The following is an 18,252-nucleotide window of genomic DNA, read 5'->3' on the forward strand; positions in this document are numbered from 1 at the left end:
ATGGCTAGTTCTCCCTGTATATTGTGCTCCAGCTTTTGACCACTGTTTGGAGGCCTGTACATAACTCCAACTGTGCATTTTTTTTAACTTTGCGGTTCCTCAATTCTACCCACATAGATTCTAAATCATCTGACCCTACTTTGTTTCTTACTGTTGATTTAATTTATTTTCCTACTAATAATATAAACCCACTCCCTCTGCCTACCTGCCTGTCTTTTCGATAGGATGTATTTCCTTAAATATTCAGCTCCCAATCCTGATTCCCTTGCAGCCACCTCTCCTGAATGCCATCTTCGATCAGCTCCACAAGGTCATTTACCTTTTTTACTTATTCTGCGTGCATTCACATATAATACCTTCAGTCACATATTAACCGTCCCTCTCTGCATTCTCATTCGTTTGTTCAGTGTGCTTGAAGTTTGATTGTTAACCCATTCCGTACTCTATATCCTAGTTATGTCTGACCTGGAGATTTTAATAACCTCTACTCTTACCTCTGCCTTTAAATTGGGTCTTTGACCTCCACCCCAACTTGACAAGTACATGAATATGTACAGAATTGAGGGTTATGACCCATGTGGTGGCATTTAGTAAGGCACCATTTTTCAGCCCATGTTAGGTTTTATTAAAGTCACTGTTCCTATGCTGTACTGTTCTTTATTCTTTTAGGAGGCTTATGCTCAAAGAAAGTAGCAATGGAAAAGTGTTTTTCTGACTGGAGATCTGCAGTCGCTGATGTTTCTCAAGGCCAGGTCTATTGTTTGTAAATGATAGAAATGATTTGTGGAAGAATGTAATGGTAATGCAAGTAGATAGGGCAGTCAAGAAGAATTTGTCGATGTGTCCGAGTATGTGCGTGAGAGAGAGAGAGAGAGAGAGAGAGAGAGTTCTCCAAAGTAAAGAAAAAAACAGTTTCATTCATTCAGACAATGATTGCTGATTCCTTCTCCTGGCCACCAGAGAGAGTCGCTCTGCTTTGCCTCACGACTTTGGTCTGAGTCACCTCTCTGGAGAAAGTGAGGACTGCAGATGTTGGAGAGTCAGTATTGATAAAGTGTGGTGTCAGAAAAGACAGGTCAGGCAGCATCTGAGGAGCAAGTGAGTCAACATATCGGACATAACTCTTCAGTAGGACTGAAGAAACATTGACTCTCTTGCTCCTCAGATGCTGCTTGACCTTCTTTGCCTTTCCCCAGTTACCTCTTGCCTTCTTGCTCCTCAGATGCTGCTTGACCTGTTTTGCCTTTCCTCAGTCACCTCTTGCCTACTTCCCCTTCCTCGTCAGTCCTACCCCAACAAAAGCAGCCATCTTGGGGTGACGTCACCTTGCAGATACTTGCACCATTGCATCACTCAAGTCATTGTGAGACTGTCAGAAATTTAAAAATCACACAATTCTAGGTTATACTCCAACAGGTTTATGTGGAAGCACTAGCTTCACAACTAACTGATGAAGGAGTGGCATTCCAAACGCTAGTGTTTCCAAGTAACTGTTGGACTATAACCTGGTGATGTGTGGTTTTTAACTTATTCCACTGCATCCAAGACCAGCTCCTCCAAGTCATGACTGTCAGAAATAACAGAATGAACAGCCCAGGTGGGTCTTCTTCTTCACAAATTCCCCTCCCCCTCCCCAACCAGTCCTCACCTTTGTTAGCGCGGATGAAATGATATCAGTCTGAGCCCAGAGTGTGGTTCAACAATCGGTAACGTTTATTGATACAGTAACACCGGCGGAGACCAACCAAGGTCTGAATCTCGGCTGTTCTGCTGTTCCTGTGCGCTGCTACACATTATATATCTTTCTTTGTCAGGATGTGAGGATTTTGAGTATGAATGGGATGATAGTTCCCCATCATCGCTGGAGTTGGTGTAAATGGTGGGTTTCCTGCCGTCCCAGGAGAGTTGCAGTGTACACACTGGTGGGGTGCTAATTGGATTATGTAAACGGGTCCGGGTACTATCTGCTTGTCTCTGTCTGTGAGGGCTGGAGGCTAGCACCCCATTTTGTTCCCTTGGGGTGCTGGTGTGTGTTGGTCTGTTCGTTCCTGTCTGGTGGATGCCTGTCCTTTGTGTCAGGATGGTTCTGTATTGATGAATATGGGTGTGTTTCAGTCAGTCTCTTGATTTGATTAGGAGATGGGTTTCCATATTAATTAGCGCCGGAGTTTCCGTCTATGAGTCATGGTTAGTGTCTGGCCTAGTGTGGATTTGATCTGTCCTCTGGCTCCCATCTCCCGGTCACGTGGCCGGACCGGCAGCTGTTGAGTTCTGTGGGTTTCAGCTGCCGTTTTAAAACACAAAATGAATTCCTATAGTTTTACCGATGTAGGCATAGTCCCGTGGCAAATCCCCCCTTTCGGCAAGGTGTTGGACACGTCCACACCCCCAATGCCGATATCTTGAAAGTCGGTTCCTCGCCCGGTACATTCCGCCGGCCGTCATGCTGCAGTCATGGGGCCTTTGGATAGTCCCGGAAGATGGTTACATTAACTCGAGCCCTGTGAGCTCGTGGTGCCTGATCGCCCGCCAGGAGTCTATGGCGTGGAGCATGGTCTTTCTGGCCTTTCATTTCTTGTGCTGACGGCATGTGTGACACGCCACCAGGAGCCAGGCCAGAGCCAGCAGTATGCCTACAATGGTGGGCGAGATGAATCGGATCCAGGGATGTATGTTTACGTTTAGGCCCGAATCCCACACCCTCTGTGCCCAGCCCTGGGACTGCAGAGCTGTCTCTGTGTCCTCCTCTAGGTCCTTTATATGTGATTGCAACTGGTGGTACAGTTTCACTGAGTGTCCTACCCTTGTCCTAAGCTCCCGTAAGACCTTGGCCAAATGTGGGATGGGGGCTTGTTCGGGCTCCTGATATTCCCTGAGGGTGTCCCTGAATTTTTCGGTAGCTTGTATGGACTCGGGGTTCCGTCGTCGGACCTCTGAGATGTGAGCTTGCTCAATCGTGAATGGGTGCCTGGGGGTGAAGCAGAACTCGTGCTGGGGAATCGGGCACTGCAGTCCGTTATACCAAAATGAGGTTTCAAGAGTGGAAACACAATACTGTCCCCTTCCACCATACCCCGCCCTAGTGAAGTGGGGGCCTGTGGGTTCGATTTCAAGGGTGCAGCCTTGTGTACTGTTGAACCCACATTCCGCTGTTTCACTCTTTCGTAAGGGATGAGGGCAGATGGTAATTGCCCCCCGCCGCTTGCAGCCTGTAAGAGGCACCCCGTACACAGAGCCGTTTCGAGATATGGCTGTGTGGTGAGCCATATTTGAGGGAAGCGTTTTCCTGTATGACTCCGATATTCTCAATGTGAAACAGGGGAAATGGCCCAGACCCTGGGGTGACCACGGGGATCAGGAGGACAATCCCGACTCCTGTCGCCTCACTGACCTCACAGTCGGGCATCACTGGCTATACTGTGGTCATATCGTTCAGAGTCGGGCTGTCGAGCGGCCCGGAGCGCCCCGCAAGTGAGACCAGTTTGGCGCTGTCGATCCGGTCGGGCACCTCGCCCCTTTGGACCTGGTCAAGATTATGCCGGATCTGGGCTACCATCCACTGGCCATACGCATGGCCCAGCTGCCCCTGGTGGATATGGGCCGTGTTTTCTCTTTCCCAGTCTATAAGGCGGTTAATGGTGTGGGCGTGTGTTTTCAGGACTGCAATGCCGTCGAGCTGGATGTATGCTCCCTCTTCTCATTACCCCTTTTAGTTGCTCGATCTTTTCGTTAAGGCCCTGGATGTCTAGGTAGTTGACTACGTGTTGAGTCCTGTGAGAGCATCGTTGACTATGTCCCGTCTGTGTCGTTGTGTGTGTGTGTTATGTATGTCAGTCCAGTAGTGGGTTGCCCCCATGGCGTCTATGACCCTCTCTATAACCTCCTTCCCCATCATGACATATAGGTTGCGTACCTGTGCTGTGCAATAGTCCGGTACCTGGATGCCCGATATATTGACCAGCACAGGTACGACCTCGTGTCGGACGTTGTCATAAAGGGCCTCTCCCTTCTCCCACAATACCAGCCCCCCCGTAGAGAGGAGCACGGCAATATCTCGGGAGTAGTGGTCGGGGGTGGTGTGGTTGGGGCGGGTGGAAAGCACAAATACAAGGAGATTACCGCGGCATTGGTAGGCTCATAATACCCGCAAACAGACCGATCCCGTAAAGTAAAAGCATCAAAGGCCGGGGCAGAGGCGAGGTCCTCCGGTATGGCACACATTGTCCCGAACATGCAACCCCCCAAGTCCATCGTCTCAGCACGCCGGAGGCAGGTCGGCCGCGGGGCGCGCTCCAACATGCAGAATAAACAGAGTGTCTGTACCCCCGGGAGGACCTCCAGCCAGGCGTTGGAGAACGCGCCGATCTCGTCGGGCTTGTCCCTTGCAGGAATACAGATGGCGTCGGACGCGTTGAAGGCAACACCGTGGCGGTAGAAGTTGTCATGTATCTTGGGGAAAGAAGGCATCAGTCACAGGGTGAAGAGGAGAGCAGGGAGGAGAGCGGTGCACCGGTGAAGCATGATCTGTGGGAAGAGAGAGGCACCCTTACCAAGGGTGTGGGGTTAGTGTGTGTAGGAGCAGCCCCCCCGCCCCCGGACCAGTCCGCCCGTCACACTGTAAGGAGAAAAAGGAGGCGGTTAGAGTCAAGTCAAGAAGGGGAGGGGGGGGGGTGTCTGTCCGATCGGGGCTTAAGGGAAGGGTTTAAGCTGGGACCAGTGTTTCCATCTGCCCTTTCCTTTCATGTCGACACAGGTGCAAGTGTCGCTGGAGAGGATGATTTCGCGCGGTCCCAGCCACCGGGGGGCGAAGCCGGGCCGGTCGGGGGCAGCCCTGACCAGGACTTTGTCCCCAACGCCGGGAAGGGGTCGGGCAGGCAGATGCGGTTGCAGTTTTGTCTGGTCCCTAATGTCCTGCTGGTCACACGCAGTTTGTCTAAGGGCCCGCAGCTGCCTGATATAGCGTGTCATCCTGTCCCTCAGGGGGCCATGTCTCCCCCTCCCCCCCCCCCCTGACCATGACATTCTCTGGTAGTCGCATGGCCCTCCCCGCCATGAGCTCGAAGGGAGTGAGGCCAGTGGAGCGGCCTGGGCTGGCCCTTAAGCGTCCAGCCAGCCCTGCCCTGTTTTGGCGATCGCGGGTCCGGTTCATGAGCTCGACCATCCCGGAGCTCTGGGGATGGAACGGGACATGGAAGCGCTGTCTGATGCCGAGGAGGCGGCAGGCCAGTTTCATTGCGCGCCCGGTGAAGTGTGTGCCCTGGTCCGAGTCAATCTGGAGGGGGACCCCCCAGCGCGGGAAGATGTCGAAGGCCAGCACTCTGGCCACGGTGGCGGATGTACAGTCCCGTGTGGGGAAGGCTTCTACCCAGCGCGTGAAATGGTCAACGATCACCAGGCAATACTTTTTGCCAGGGCTGGAGGGTAGGGGGCCTGTGAAATCACCCTGGAGGTTCTCCCAGGGCCCCTTGGGCTGATGTGCCTGGGGAATGCGCAGGGGCCGCCCGGGGTTGTGCTGGGCGCAATCCAGCGCCGCCCCGCAGCGGTGCATGCCCTCCAGGACCAGGGACTCCTTTGTGGAGTAGTAACCCACTGGTCTCATGTGGTCGCCTGAGGTTTGGGTGACAACAGCGCTGTAACCCCCCCCCCCCCCCCCCTTCGAGGCCGGAAAAGATGTGGAAGGGCTTTGATAGGCCGGGGAGGCGCAGGGCCGGGGCGCTGAGGAGATGGGACTTTAACTTAGAATAAGCGTCGTTCTGTTTGGGTCCCCATACCGCCCTCTCCGCTCCTGGCCTGCCCCCCTTCACTCGGTGCTGAATGGGTTCGGCCATAGTGCTGAAATGTGCAGTGAAAGAGCGGCAGTAGTTAAAAAGGCCCAAGACGCGGCGGATTCCCATCCACCACCGCCCCCAGTCCGTCCAGAAGGTCGATACCCATATTCGTCCCCTCCGAGTTTGGGCAAACCCAGAAATGCACAGGGGGTAAAATGTTGTCTATCTCTAGGAGGACGGCCTCGCTTCGGCGTGCAATAACTGAGCTCCCCCCAACCCCTTTAATGGAAATGGAGTGGTGGGCTGAGGGAAGGTCGAGGTTGGTGATGGAGACTGACACCCCTGTATCAATCAAAGTCTTGCATCGGCGGCCCCCTAGCGATGCGGAAACCCAGATACGGGGGTCGGCTCCTGGGACGGGGGCTGACGCTACTCAGTCTTTGCGTCGGGCGAGCAGCTGTAAAAGCTCGAACAGCTGGCCCCGACTGAGTTGCTCCCAGTCGGGGGTGGGGGGTTTCGGGCTTAGGCTTTGCGGTGCCCCGTCCGTTTGCAGCGGAAGCAAACGTCCGGTTCGTCCATCAAAACCGCCGCAACCGCGGGCGCCGCTCGGTTGTCAAGGGACATGGCCCAGTTCTCAAGCTCCGCAAAGGTGACAGAGAGCAGCAGGCCCTCTGCCTGGTAGGACTGCCTGGTGTGCGGGGCTCAGGCCGTCTTTGTATCATTGGACAGGAACCCCGCTGTGTACTCGGAACGCCTCAAACTTGCGGACCCCATATTCCTGGGCGCCCTCCCCAGGTTTCTGAGGGATACCCACAATGGCGTTCCAGTCCACCGGTGTATGGCTGAGAGCCTCGCTGACATCAGCCTGCGCCAGGACCCATTCTGGTGCGTGGGCTGGAGTCTGGAGCACAGGTTGTCCGGGAGTTTGGTCCGGACCAGGCCGGCCACGTCCCTATTGTGAAGGTTGTAGCAGATCTGCATCTCCCTGAGCGTCTGCCAAAATTCAGCGTTATTGTGCCGAGGCTTCAGGGCGGGGAGCCTGCCCAGAAGTTTCATGGTGTCGCCCGGGTTCAGGGAGACGCAGGTCATCTTAAGGCGGGGGTTATGGGCAGGGGTCGTGGCCCGTCCCCTGTCCCCTCCCCCGGGGATATATTCAATTTTCACCGGGGCTGCACGGGCGCGATTCCCGGGGGTCCGGATTGTCCGTGAGCCCCTCCCAGTCCCAGGTGGGGGACGGCGGGGCGCTGGGCGCATCGGATAAGGTCGGTAAAACCGTATGGGCAGCAAGCGTCTGGGCTTCTAGGTGCTCTGTGGCCGGCTTTTTCTTGTCTTGGACATAAAGCTGAACCTTGCCAGCAAGCCTAGCGTGTGCCTGTCGCACCAGGACGCAAGCTTTCTCGTACCTATCTCTCTTCTGGCAGGCCCACCACTCGCGCTGTACATCCAGCGGGTCAGCAGGTCACCAGCCTGAGCGAAGCATAGCCTTAATAACTTTTTGTTAATTCTCGTCGGCTATAAAACGGGTAAGGGAACCCTCCGGCCCCCAATCTAGGTCTTCAGCCGCGCTTCCACCCACGGTGGAACTTGACAGAAGCTAAACGAAAGTAAAGCTAGCAGGCGTGCTAAGGGATGTCGCTGGCACTAATCTCACAGTAGGGGAGCCCACTCCCTGTAAGTCGAACCCTAGCCCCGCGGGTCAACCTGGGCAGGCGTGGGGATAGTTACAGCGCGACCCCGGGTTTCCGTGAGTCTGTCTCTCACTGCCTGACGTTCAGCGGCCGTGTGTACCCCACGAACACTGGGCGTGAACCAGGGGTCTGAGTGCAAGGGGCGGGGGGGAGGGGACGTGAACCAGGGGTCCGAGTGCAAGGGGCGGGGGGGAGGGGACGTGAACCCAGACCTAACCGCGCCTGATCCTGCAGAGGCCAACACCTCGGGACCGCGAAGTCAATGGGCAGAGCGCGTCACCGTCGCTTGGCCCAGAGGCTCCGCGTCCCGGGCTGGTTTGGAGGACTTCCCTTCTTGTAGCGCGTAGACCTCCCAGCCTCTACCGTGTACACAAGGAAGGCACAAAAACCAGGCTCAACGTACAATGGGGTCCCCTATCTCCCACTGCAGAGGTCAACCAGGAAGGCTGGTTTGGTAGGTTTTTAAACAGGTGGGTCAATCTGTCGGGGTCTCCTACCTAAAGTCGTCGGTCCAAGGATAGTCCGTCAGTCACAGCAGCACATTAACAACAACCGACAATAATAATAATCACGCACACATTTACTAGTGTTCCGCGACCCCAATCGCCCACCCACGAAGGATCACACACACACTTTTAAAGAGTACTCTACCGTTACACGACTGCCAGACTCACTCTGCTCACAGGTTCAGATAACGGCCGGCAGTGAAGTCCCTTGCGGGGCACTGGAAGACTTTTACACGTGAAGTAAAAGAGTAAAGATACTCACCCAGTGCCGTCGCAGGGATCCAGCAGCCGTCGTTAACCAGGACGAAGTCCCCAGTTGCTATAGTTTTACCGATGTAGGCATAGTCCCATGGCAAATGCAGGGCGGCTCTGATGCCCACTTGCACCTTCCACCCCACCAACCTCCAGATACATTGTATTATCCTCTGCCATTTCTGCCACCTACAAACAGATCCAGAGATATATTTCCCTCCCCATCCCTATAAGCATTCCGCAGAGACCATTCCCTCTGCTCCTTTATCGTGAGGTCCATGCTCCTCCCCCGCCTCCCCCCCCCCCCCAACAACCAAACCATCCTCCACTCCTGGCATATTCCCCTGCCACTGCAGGAATTGCAAAACTCGCCACCCCACCCCCTCCCAGTTTAAAAAGGGAGTAAGGCAAAAGGTGGGAAATTATAGGCCGATGAGTCTGACCTCAGTCATTGGTAAGATTTTGCAGTCCATTGTGAAGAATGAGATTTCTGAATATTTGGGAGTACATGGTAAAACAGGGCCAAGTCAGCATGGTTTCATCAAAGGGAGGTCATGCCTGACAAATCTGTTAGAATTCTTTGAGGAGGTAATGACCAAGGAGAGACGATGGATGTTATCTATTTGGACTTCCAGAAGGCCTTTGATAAGGTGCCATTCAGGAGACTGCTGAGTATGATAAGGCCCATGACGTTAGAGGCGAGGTACTAGCATGGATAGCAGATTAGCTGTTTGGCAGAAAGCAGAGAGTGGGGATAAAAGGGTCCTTCTCAGGATGGAAGCCAGTCAGTAGTGGTGTTCCACAAAGGTCAGTGCTGGGACCACAACTTTTCACTTTATACATCAATGATCTGGATGAAGGAACTGAGGGCATTGTGTTTGCAGATGATACAAAGATATGTGGAGGGACAGATAGTATTGAGGAGGCAGGGAGGCTGCAGAAAGATTTAGACAGGTTAGGAGAATGGGTAAAGAAGAGGGAGACGGAATACAATGTGAGGTCACGCACTTTGGTTGGAAGGATAGAGGCAAAGACTATTTTCTAAATAGGGAGACAATTCAGAAGTTTGGAGGACAAAAGTCCAGCATCCTCCCAAGGTAACCTTGCAGGTTGAGTCAGTATTTAGGAAGGCAAATACAATTTTGGCATTTATCTCGAGAGAACTAGAATATTTAAAGCAGGGATGTATTTCTAAGGCTCTAAAAGGCTTGGGAGGAGGTTCTCCAGAATGATCTAAGGAATGAAAGGCTGAACATATGAGGAACAGTCTGGTTGAAGATTTGTAGCTCGGGTGTCCGTTGTTGTGGTTCTGTTCGCCGAGCTGGAAGTTTTTGCTGCAAACGTTTCGTTCCCTGGCTAGGGAACATCATCAGTGCTATTGGAGCCTCCAGTGAAGCGCTGCTTTGATGTTTCTTCCGGTATTTATAGTGGTTTGTTCTTGCCGCTTCCGGGTGTCAGTTTCAGCTGTAGTAGTTTGTATGTGGGGTCCAGGTCGATGTGTCTGTTGATGGATGTTCTTGCCGTTTCTGGGTGTCAGTTTCAGCTGTAGTGGTTTGTATATGGGGTCCAGGTCTATGTGTCTGTTAATGGAGTTTGTGGATGAATGCCATGCCTCTAGGAATTCCTTGGCTGTTCTCTGTCTGGCTTGTCCTATGATGGTAGTGTTTTCCCAGTCAAATTCATGTTCCTGGTTGTCTGAGTGTATGGCTACTAGGGATAGCTGGTCGTGTCGTTTTGTGGCTAGCTGATGTTCATGGATGCCGATTGTTAGCTGTCTTCCTGTTTGTCCTATATAGTGTTTTGTGCAGTCCTTGCATGGTATTTTGTAAACTACGTTGGTTTGGCTCGTGCTGGCTATTGGGTCCTTTGTTCTAGTGAGTTGTTGTCTGAGTGTGGAAGTTGGCTTGTGTGCTGTTATGAGTCCTAAGGGTCGCAGTAGTCTGGCTGTCAGTTCTGAGACGCTCCTGACGTATGGTAGTGTGGCTAGTCCTTTTGGTTGTGGCATGTCCTCGTTCCGTGGTCTATATACAAACCACTACAGCTGAAACTGACACCCGGAAACGGCAAGAACATCCATCAACAGACACATCGACCTGGACCCCACATACAAACTACTACAGCTGAAACTGACACCCGGAAGCGGCAAGAACAAACCACTATAAATACCGGAAGAAACATCAAAGCAGCGCTTCACAGGAGGCTCCAATAGCACTGATGATGTTCCCTAGCCAGGGAACGAAACATTTGCAGCAAAAACTTCCAGCTCGGCGAACAGAACCACAACATATGAGGAACATTTGAGGATTTTGGAACTTGATGGAGTTTCGGAGGATAAGGGGGAATCTGATTGAGATTTGCAGAATACTGAACGGCCTGGAAAAAGTGGATGTCGGGAAGATGTTTCGTTTGGCAGGAGAGATGAGGGCACAGCCATAAAGTAAAGGGAAGATGCTTTAGAACGGAAATAAGGAGAAACCTCTTTAGCTAGAGAGTGGTGAATCAGTGGTATTCATTGCCACAGATGACTGTGGAGGCCAGGTCATCGAGTATATTTAAGACAGAGATACATAAGTTCTTGATTGCTAAGAAGATCAAAGATTACGGGGAGAAAGTGGGAAAATTGTATTGAAAAACCTATCAGACATGACCGAATGGCAGAGCAGACTTGATGGGCTGGATGGCCTAATTTCTGCTCCTCTGATCTTACAATCCCCTCCCATCCCTTGTCAATCTTCCGCAGACACCGTTCCCTCCAGGATACCCTAGTACACTCTTCCTTCACTCCCAAAACATCTTCCCCTGCAAACGCTGAAGAAATACTGCCTACTCATTAATCTCCACCCTCCTCAGTATCGAAGGGCCCAAAAACACCTTTGAGTTGAAGCAGCAATTCACCTGCATGTATCACAATCTAGTCTACTGCATTCGCTGCTCACAATATGGTCTTGCCTACATTGCGGAATGAAACATCTACTTGGTAACTACATCGCAGAACATCGACGTTCTGTCCACAAAAAAGACCCTGAGCTTCCAGCTACCTGCCATTTTAAGACACCACCCTGTTCCCCGGCCAAGATCTCTGTCTCTAGCTTGCTGCAGTGTCAAACTCAAAGCTCAGCGCAAACTGGAAGAACAGCATCTTATTTTCCACTTGGGGACCCTGCAGCCCTCCGGACTCAATATCGAGTTGATAATTTTAGGGTCTGAAATCTCCCATATCTTAGACCCCTACCCCACACACCACGCCTTGTTACCACATAGTCTGCTATTACACACTGCCTATTGTTAGCCACTAACACTCTCCATGAACAGGTATTTACCCTCCCAGCCAGCTCATTTTCCACTCCTTTGTCCAACTGTTCTCTCTCTTTGGGCTCTATCCCCATCTATCGTATAAGCCATCCCCATCCCCAGCCTATCATCTGCATATAACCAACATTTGCTGTCATCAGTTCTGAGGGTCACTGCACCCAAGACATTAACTTTGATTTCCTTTCGAAGGTGTTGCCAGACCTGCTGAGTTTTTCCAGCAACTTCTGATTTACAGCATTCGCAGATCTTCCTTTTTTTTTACAGGTAGTGGAATACCCCTTTTCAATAACTGCCCTTTTCAGACACTAAAAGCAACACTGGCCAACTGATCAGCAGGCTGGGAATTGGATGAGGCTGGACAGATTGATACCCAAACCAGTTAAATTGAAAAGCTGAAAGAACTGCAAATGCTGGAAATCAGAAACAAAAGCAGAAATCACTGGAAAAACTCAGGAGGTCTGGCAGCATCAGTGAGATAAATCAGTTTCATTTTATTTCAAAAATGTACTTTATTCATAAAAATATATGTATTTACATACACAGTGACTGAAGCAATTTCGTTCAATCCAGGAGCATATGAACAAACATTGGAGATTAACTCTCCCCGCCAAAGACATCTCTTATTTGTACAGGATTACATTTCCATACATTTGAGACACCTGGGGTGTCCAATAACTGGACAACCCCCATTTAACTTCAGCAGAAAGACCTTAGAGAGTCTTATTTTGTAACCTTATTTTTGACGCGCCACTGCCGGATGAATGAAGGGCTTATGCTCGAAACGTCGAATTCTCTATTCCTGAGCTGCTGCCTGGCCTGCTGTGCTTTGACCAGCAACACATTTTCAACTGCTGGATGATGCCTACCGGATGTGACCATGTGTCTAACCTCTGACTCCAAACGCAGAAGCTTGCCTGTATCAAAGATGGCACCATCCGCCATAGAATCCGCGCGGCAACATCGCCATCTTTGATACAGGCAGTTCTATCAACGGTCGTTCATTCCACCCGTTCACCCTCCCCCCCACGTCCCCGCCCATCACAGACCCCGGGAGTTGGAGCCGGTCCCGGGGATGGAGGGCAGCCCCCTCCCGGAGCCGCTCCGCCGAAAACTCAGTCACTTCAGTCAGAGCGTCTTCAGCAGCAACAACAACAACCCGAGCGAGCGGAGACAGGCGGCCTGCCCGATCGGTAACACCGCGGGAGGGGGGAGCTCAGTGAAGGGTGTGGGATGGTTACAGCCACTGACAGTGATCACTAACCCGGTTAACGTCCCTAACCACTGAGGGTAATCACTAACCCCGGTTAACAACCTTAACCACTGACAGTGATCACTAACCCCTAATCACTGACTGTAATCAGTTAGCAACCCTCATCACCGACAGTAAACACTAACCCAGTTAACATCCCCAACTACTGACAGTCATCACTATACCAGTTAATGTCCCTAACCACCGACAATAATCATTGACTCGCTAACATCCCTAACCACTGAAGTAATCACAAACCCGGTTAATGTCCTTAACGACTGACAGTAATCACTAAGCTGGTTAACAACCATCACCGCTGACCATGATCACAAAACCGGTTAACATCCCTAACCACCGACAGTAAATACTAACCCGGTTAACATCCCTAACTGCTGCCAGTAATCACTAACCCTGTTAACATCCCTAACCACCGACAGTAATCACTAACCCGGTTAATATCCCTAGCCATTGAGGGAAAAACTAACCCTGTAAACAGCTCTAACCACTGATGCTAATGACAAACCCAGTTAACATCACTAACCACCCGCGGTAATCATGAACCCAGTTAACATTCCTAACCACTGACAGTAACCACAAACCCAGTTAACATCCCTAACCACTGAGTGTAATCACACAAACCCGGTTAACATTCCTAACCACTGACAGTAATAGCAAACCCTGTTAACATCCCTAACCACTGACAGTAATCACTAACCTGGTTAACATCCCTAACCACTGATGGTAATGACAAACCCAGACTCTCCTTCATTCTGTCTCTCATTCCTGGTCTCTGTCTCTCTCTAGGGCAGGAGAGTGCGACCAGTCTACCTCTACAGATTTGCCTCTACTTTAACCTCTATTTCTTCCCATTCTGGTGGGTGTGTGAAGTCGTCATGTTGGAGCTGAAGGTAGGATTGGGGACAATTAGGAATGATGGGAGGGAAGGAGCCCAATTGTCCCAGAGTGAGGGCAAGGCCAATGGGCTAGGCATCAGAAGGGCCAGTGGAGCAGCATAATGAGGATTGGTATCCAGTGATGGGATATTAAAACAGGGTTGTTTGTGAGAGTTCAGAGAATGCTGGCATTGCATCTAACGATTGTTATCTCTGTTTCTATTTGAAACTCTGTCTCTGCCTCTCTGAATCTTGCCCTCTGTCTTTCCCCAACTCCTTTCCCTCCATCTCCTTACACCTTTCTCCCCTTCTGTCCCTCCCTGTCTCTCTCTCTCTCTCTCTCTCTCTCTCTTCACTTCCCACCCTCCCTCTCCTCACCCATCCCTCTCTGCAATTCTCCCTCTAATCCCCCCTTCATCCTGTCCTTTTCCCTCCTCCATCACTGCATTGCTTCCTCTCTGTTCCCCCACCACACACTCTCTCTCTCGGTCTGTCTTGTCTCCCGCTCCCCATCTCTCTCCCCCTCTACCCTTAACCTCTCTGTCTGTATCTCTCTCGGTCTGTCTCTCTCTTTGTCTTGTTTTCTCTCTCTCTCTCTCTCTCTCTCTTTCTCTCTCTCCTGCTCTGTGTGTCTCTCTGTCTCTCTGTCTTTTGTTCTGTGACCCTCTGTTCCTTTCTCCCTCTGTCTCTGTCTCTCCCCCCCACCCCCTAACCCAGTACCAAGTGCTGAGCACCTACTACCGCATTGTGCTCTGTGTCCTGCTCATCCTCATTTCCCTGGTTGAAGTGATCCGTCTTTACCTGGGCTACATCGGCAACCTCAAGGAAAAGGTCAGCAAGGCGTGGAATGGGGATGAAGGAGAGGTGATGGGGATGGGAGGGATGGAGGGGAATGGGATGGGGGAATGGATATGGGGGAGGGGACTGGGTGAGAATGGGGATGGAGAAGGGGGCGGAAAAAGGGAACAGGTTTGGGTAATGGGATGGGGTATTATGGGAGGGAATGAGGCTTCGGGATGGGGGTTGAGTAACCGGAGCCTGCAGCAGGCAGTTGGTACTGGCCATTCTGTGATTGCTGTACCTGAGTTTCTCTTGTTTTCTCCCCCCTCCCCATTCCATCTCCCCCTCCCTGTTCCCACAGGTACCCGAATTGGCTGGTTTCTGGTTGCTGAGCTTGCTGCTGCAGATCCCCATGACGCTGTTCGATTGCTGTAACCCGCGGTTCATGGTGCTGCCCCTGGAGTACGGTGTGAATCTGGTCTTTATTGCTTTCCTGCTCATTGAAACCGTGCTCACTTTCAGCAGCCTCCGCCGTATGGTCCACCAGCTGGAGATCCGCTTTCACATTACCCACTTCCACAGCCTGAAGGGTCACAGGGACAGCTTGACCCCACCATCACCACCAAGCCACAGCTCGGGTAGTGCTCCCAACGTCAGGCACAATCTCCCCACCTTCCAACCCCAGCATGGCACAGCCAGCACCCAGATCCACAGCTTGACTGCTCATGGTGGCATTGACTGGGGCACCCCAGCCTGATGGGCACCAGTACAGCCATTACGTCATTCCAGATCGTGACATAAGACATGGGGATAGAAGGAGGAACACTATCAGGGTGTGCCCACATTGGTCAGCATTACCCCATGGCCCCGATTGCCCACCAGTCTCTGGGGAAACAATGTTCTCTGTATAGTTCGGTTTGTCGCTGATGATGAGTGACAGCTATCTATTAATGATCCTGCCCTTATTCAGAGACATCCTTTTACCATCTAGTGCCTCCAACTGTTTGAGAACACAGAAGAGCACTATCAGTTCTGAACTGATACCAGAACAACAATGCCATCGTGACCACATTGAATTTATTTTTCCCAGGCACTGTTGGTTATGGGCAAGATAATTTCTAGGGCATCAGGACAAATTCTCCCTCGCCTTTGACTAAAACCTCCATCCTTCACTGCCTGTTGGTGATGGATTTGGGAAGTTTGTGGTCAAAGCTCACTGACAGAGTTTATTCACTTCATCAAGAAATTTCTCTCACATCCCACTGTCTCACCTCTCTTCCCATATCCATCTCTTCCTCCCTCTTTAATTCTCCCCTTCTCTTTCTGCCTTCTGATGCTGTATTTTCCTCTCTCTGTCTGTCTGTCTCTTCCATTTTCGTATTGTCCCCTTCTCTCTCCCCACTCTCTCTCTCTCTCCCCCTCTCGCCTCTCTGTTCCCTCTCTCCCACCCACCTCCCATTGACAGTATGTTGGAGGCTGGCCCTCTGGGCACTGTTAGTCACCTACCGGAACCCTTTTGGCCAATGACCACAGGCAGGTGCTCACGATGCAAGTATGATGCCCACCTTAACTGAGGGGTGTTTGCCGTTCTTTCCAAGAAAGCAAACTGCTTCTTTTCCCAAACAATGCACTGAGAAAAGGGATCATGTGACACCAGAGAAATTGTTGATAGTCGTCAATGGGACCTCTTGACCTCTGTGATGCTTCCCTTTCGTTTTCATTCACACACACACACACACACACACACACACACACAGGAAGAGAGGAAGGGAGAATGGGCAATTGGATGAGAGTGTGTGTGAGAGAGAAAGAGAGAGTGAGAATTTGGGGGGGGGGAAGAGCCTGTGTGTGTGTGTCTGTGTGTGTGTCTGTGTTTATGTGTGTGTGGGCGTTTGTCTGTATATGTGTCTGTGTGTATCTATGTGTGTCTGTATATTTGCGTGTCCATGTGAACGTGTATCTGTGTGTGTCGAGAATGTCGTGCTGCAAATGCACAGCCAGTCAGGTAGCATCTGACGAGCAGGAGAATAGATGTTTCGGGCATAAGCCCTACATCAGGAATGTCTGTTGACCGTGTGTGTCTGTGTGTGTGCATGTACGCCGGGGTTGGGATTGGGGGTGGGTGGTGGTGCCTCTGTGTGTCTGAGAAATTGTTGCTGCATTTGCATTTAAATGCATCCTGATGCTCCTCAGTAAATATTAGGAAATTTAGTTTTGAACAGATCCCAATTTCCAACAGTGCCCACTTTGAGATGGGAATATCCTAACTTATCCGTAACTGACCTATATACTTCAGAAGGGTACATTTAGGGTGGGACAGTGGTTTTCTCGCACAGTTCAAAAATGTGCAGGTTATGTGAATTGGCCATGCTAAATTGCCCGTAGTGTTAGGGGCAGGAGTAAATATAGGGGAATGGGTCTGGGTAGTTGCGGATCAGTGTGGAATTGTTGGCCCGAAGGGCCTGTTTCCACACTGTAAGTAATCTAATCTAATTGCATTCCCTAATTTCTTGCTTCGATAGAGTCAAACAACATGGAAACAGAGCGTTCAGTCCAACCTGTCTGTGCCAACCAGATATCCTGAACTGAAGTAGTTTCAAATGCCTGCCCTCCAAATCCCTTTAAATCCTACTTCTCATGTACCCACCCGGATGCCTTTTAAATGCTGTAATTGTACCAGCCTCCACCACTTCCTCTGGAAGCTATTACAGCTCCACCCTCACTGTGAACAAGTTGCCCCTTCAGCCTCCCCATTCACCTTAAACTTATGCACTCCAGTTCTGGACCCCCCTATTCTGGGAAAAAGACCCTGCCCATTCATCTTATCGATACCCTTCATAGTTTTATAAACCTCACGTAATGAAGCCACTGAAACAGTGGCTTCATTATCAACCTACAAAACATAAAGATAACATTCCCAAGCTTGGGACCTGAGTAACGTTGTGTACCAGCTCGTACTGAGCACAGTCTCTGAACTTTTGAATTCCTTCCACATCTTTGATCTGCTGGATTATTTTAATCAGACGTAAAAAAAATCCAAAATGCTAACTTGTTGAAAGACTTGAAATGTGCCCTTTGTGTGATAAAAATATTTCAAAAGCTAACGGCAAAAAGGATCAACTCTCTGCTGGTCTGAGATGGAGAGAATACCGAATCACGAGGTGACTTCATATTGTCATTTTACCAACTGTTTTCGGGAACTGAAACTTTCAGACTGACTTTTACATTTTTATTGCTTAAAAATGGTTTTTATACTTTATTTTCACGTCCACTTTTCAAACAAATAAACTATTCTGAGCATATGGACAAGATATTTCTCGTATCTTTTGTGCTAACCCTTTCCTCCCCCCGTTAAAGAATTCCTGAATTTTGAATTCTAATGGAATGTCAGTCAAACTTTGTATGTTTTGGGAGCAAGCTTTTTACAGCACAGGTTTCGGTTTGAAAATAAAGTTGGAAAGTGAAGTACACACAAGTTCCAAACTTTTCTCTAAACTTTCGACTTCTTTCTCAGATCGATTTTCGATGTTTACAAACACCCTCGTGTTTTTGCAAAGACTGGATCTGATTGGACGATATGCTCTCATGGTGGTGCAGGTGCCAATTGTGGACAGGGTGAGAAGTCATATGACCCCAGGTTATAGTCCAACAGGGTAATTTGAAAGCGCAAACTTTCAGAGCACTGCTTCTTCCTCAGGTGAAGTGGAGGGAGGCACACAGGTGGAGAGATCAAAAGATTGTACAAATGGTGTGAGTGGAATGTTGATATGCTGAATAACAAGTCGTCGAGGTGATCAAAAGTGT

The 18,252-nt window shown here is 50.5% G+C and overlaps 1 protein-coding gene across 1 annotated transcript; it reads left to right on the forward strand.

The window, feature by feature from the left end:
* The first annotated feature begins 12,480 nt into the window (after positions 1-12,480).
* LOC132825025 (transmembrane protein 17B-like) lies at positions 12,481-17,748 on the forward strand. Its single transcript, XM_060840027.1, has 4 exons — positions 12,481-12,716; positions 13,580-13,683; positions 14,386-14,499; positions 14,810-17,748. Exons 1-4 carry the CDS (start codon positions 12,599-12,601, stop codon positions 15,203-15,205), a joined length of 732 nt encoding a protein of 243 aa, XP_060696010.1. The 5' UTR covers positions 12,481-12,598; the 3' UTR covers positions 15,206-17,748.
* The last annotated feature ends 504 nt before the right edge of the window (positions 17,749-18,252 follow it).

The sequence above is a fragment of the Hemiscyllium ocellatum genome, chromosome 19 (genome assembly GCF_020745735.1).
Source record: "Hemiscyllium ocellatum isolate sHemOce1 chromosome 19, sHemOce1.pat.X.cur, whole genome shotgun sequence".
In the NCBI taxonomy this organism is placed as follows: domain Eukaryota; kingdom Metazoa; phylum Chordata; class Chondrichthyes; order Orectolobiformes; family Hemiscylliidae; genus Hemiscyllium; species Hemiscyllium ocellatum.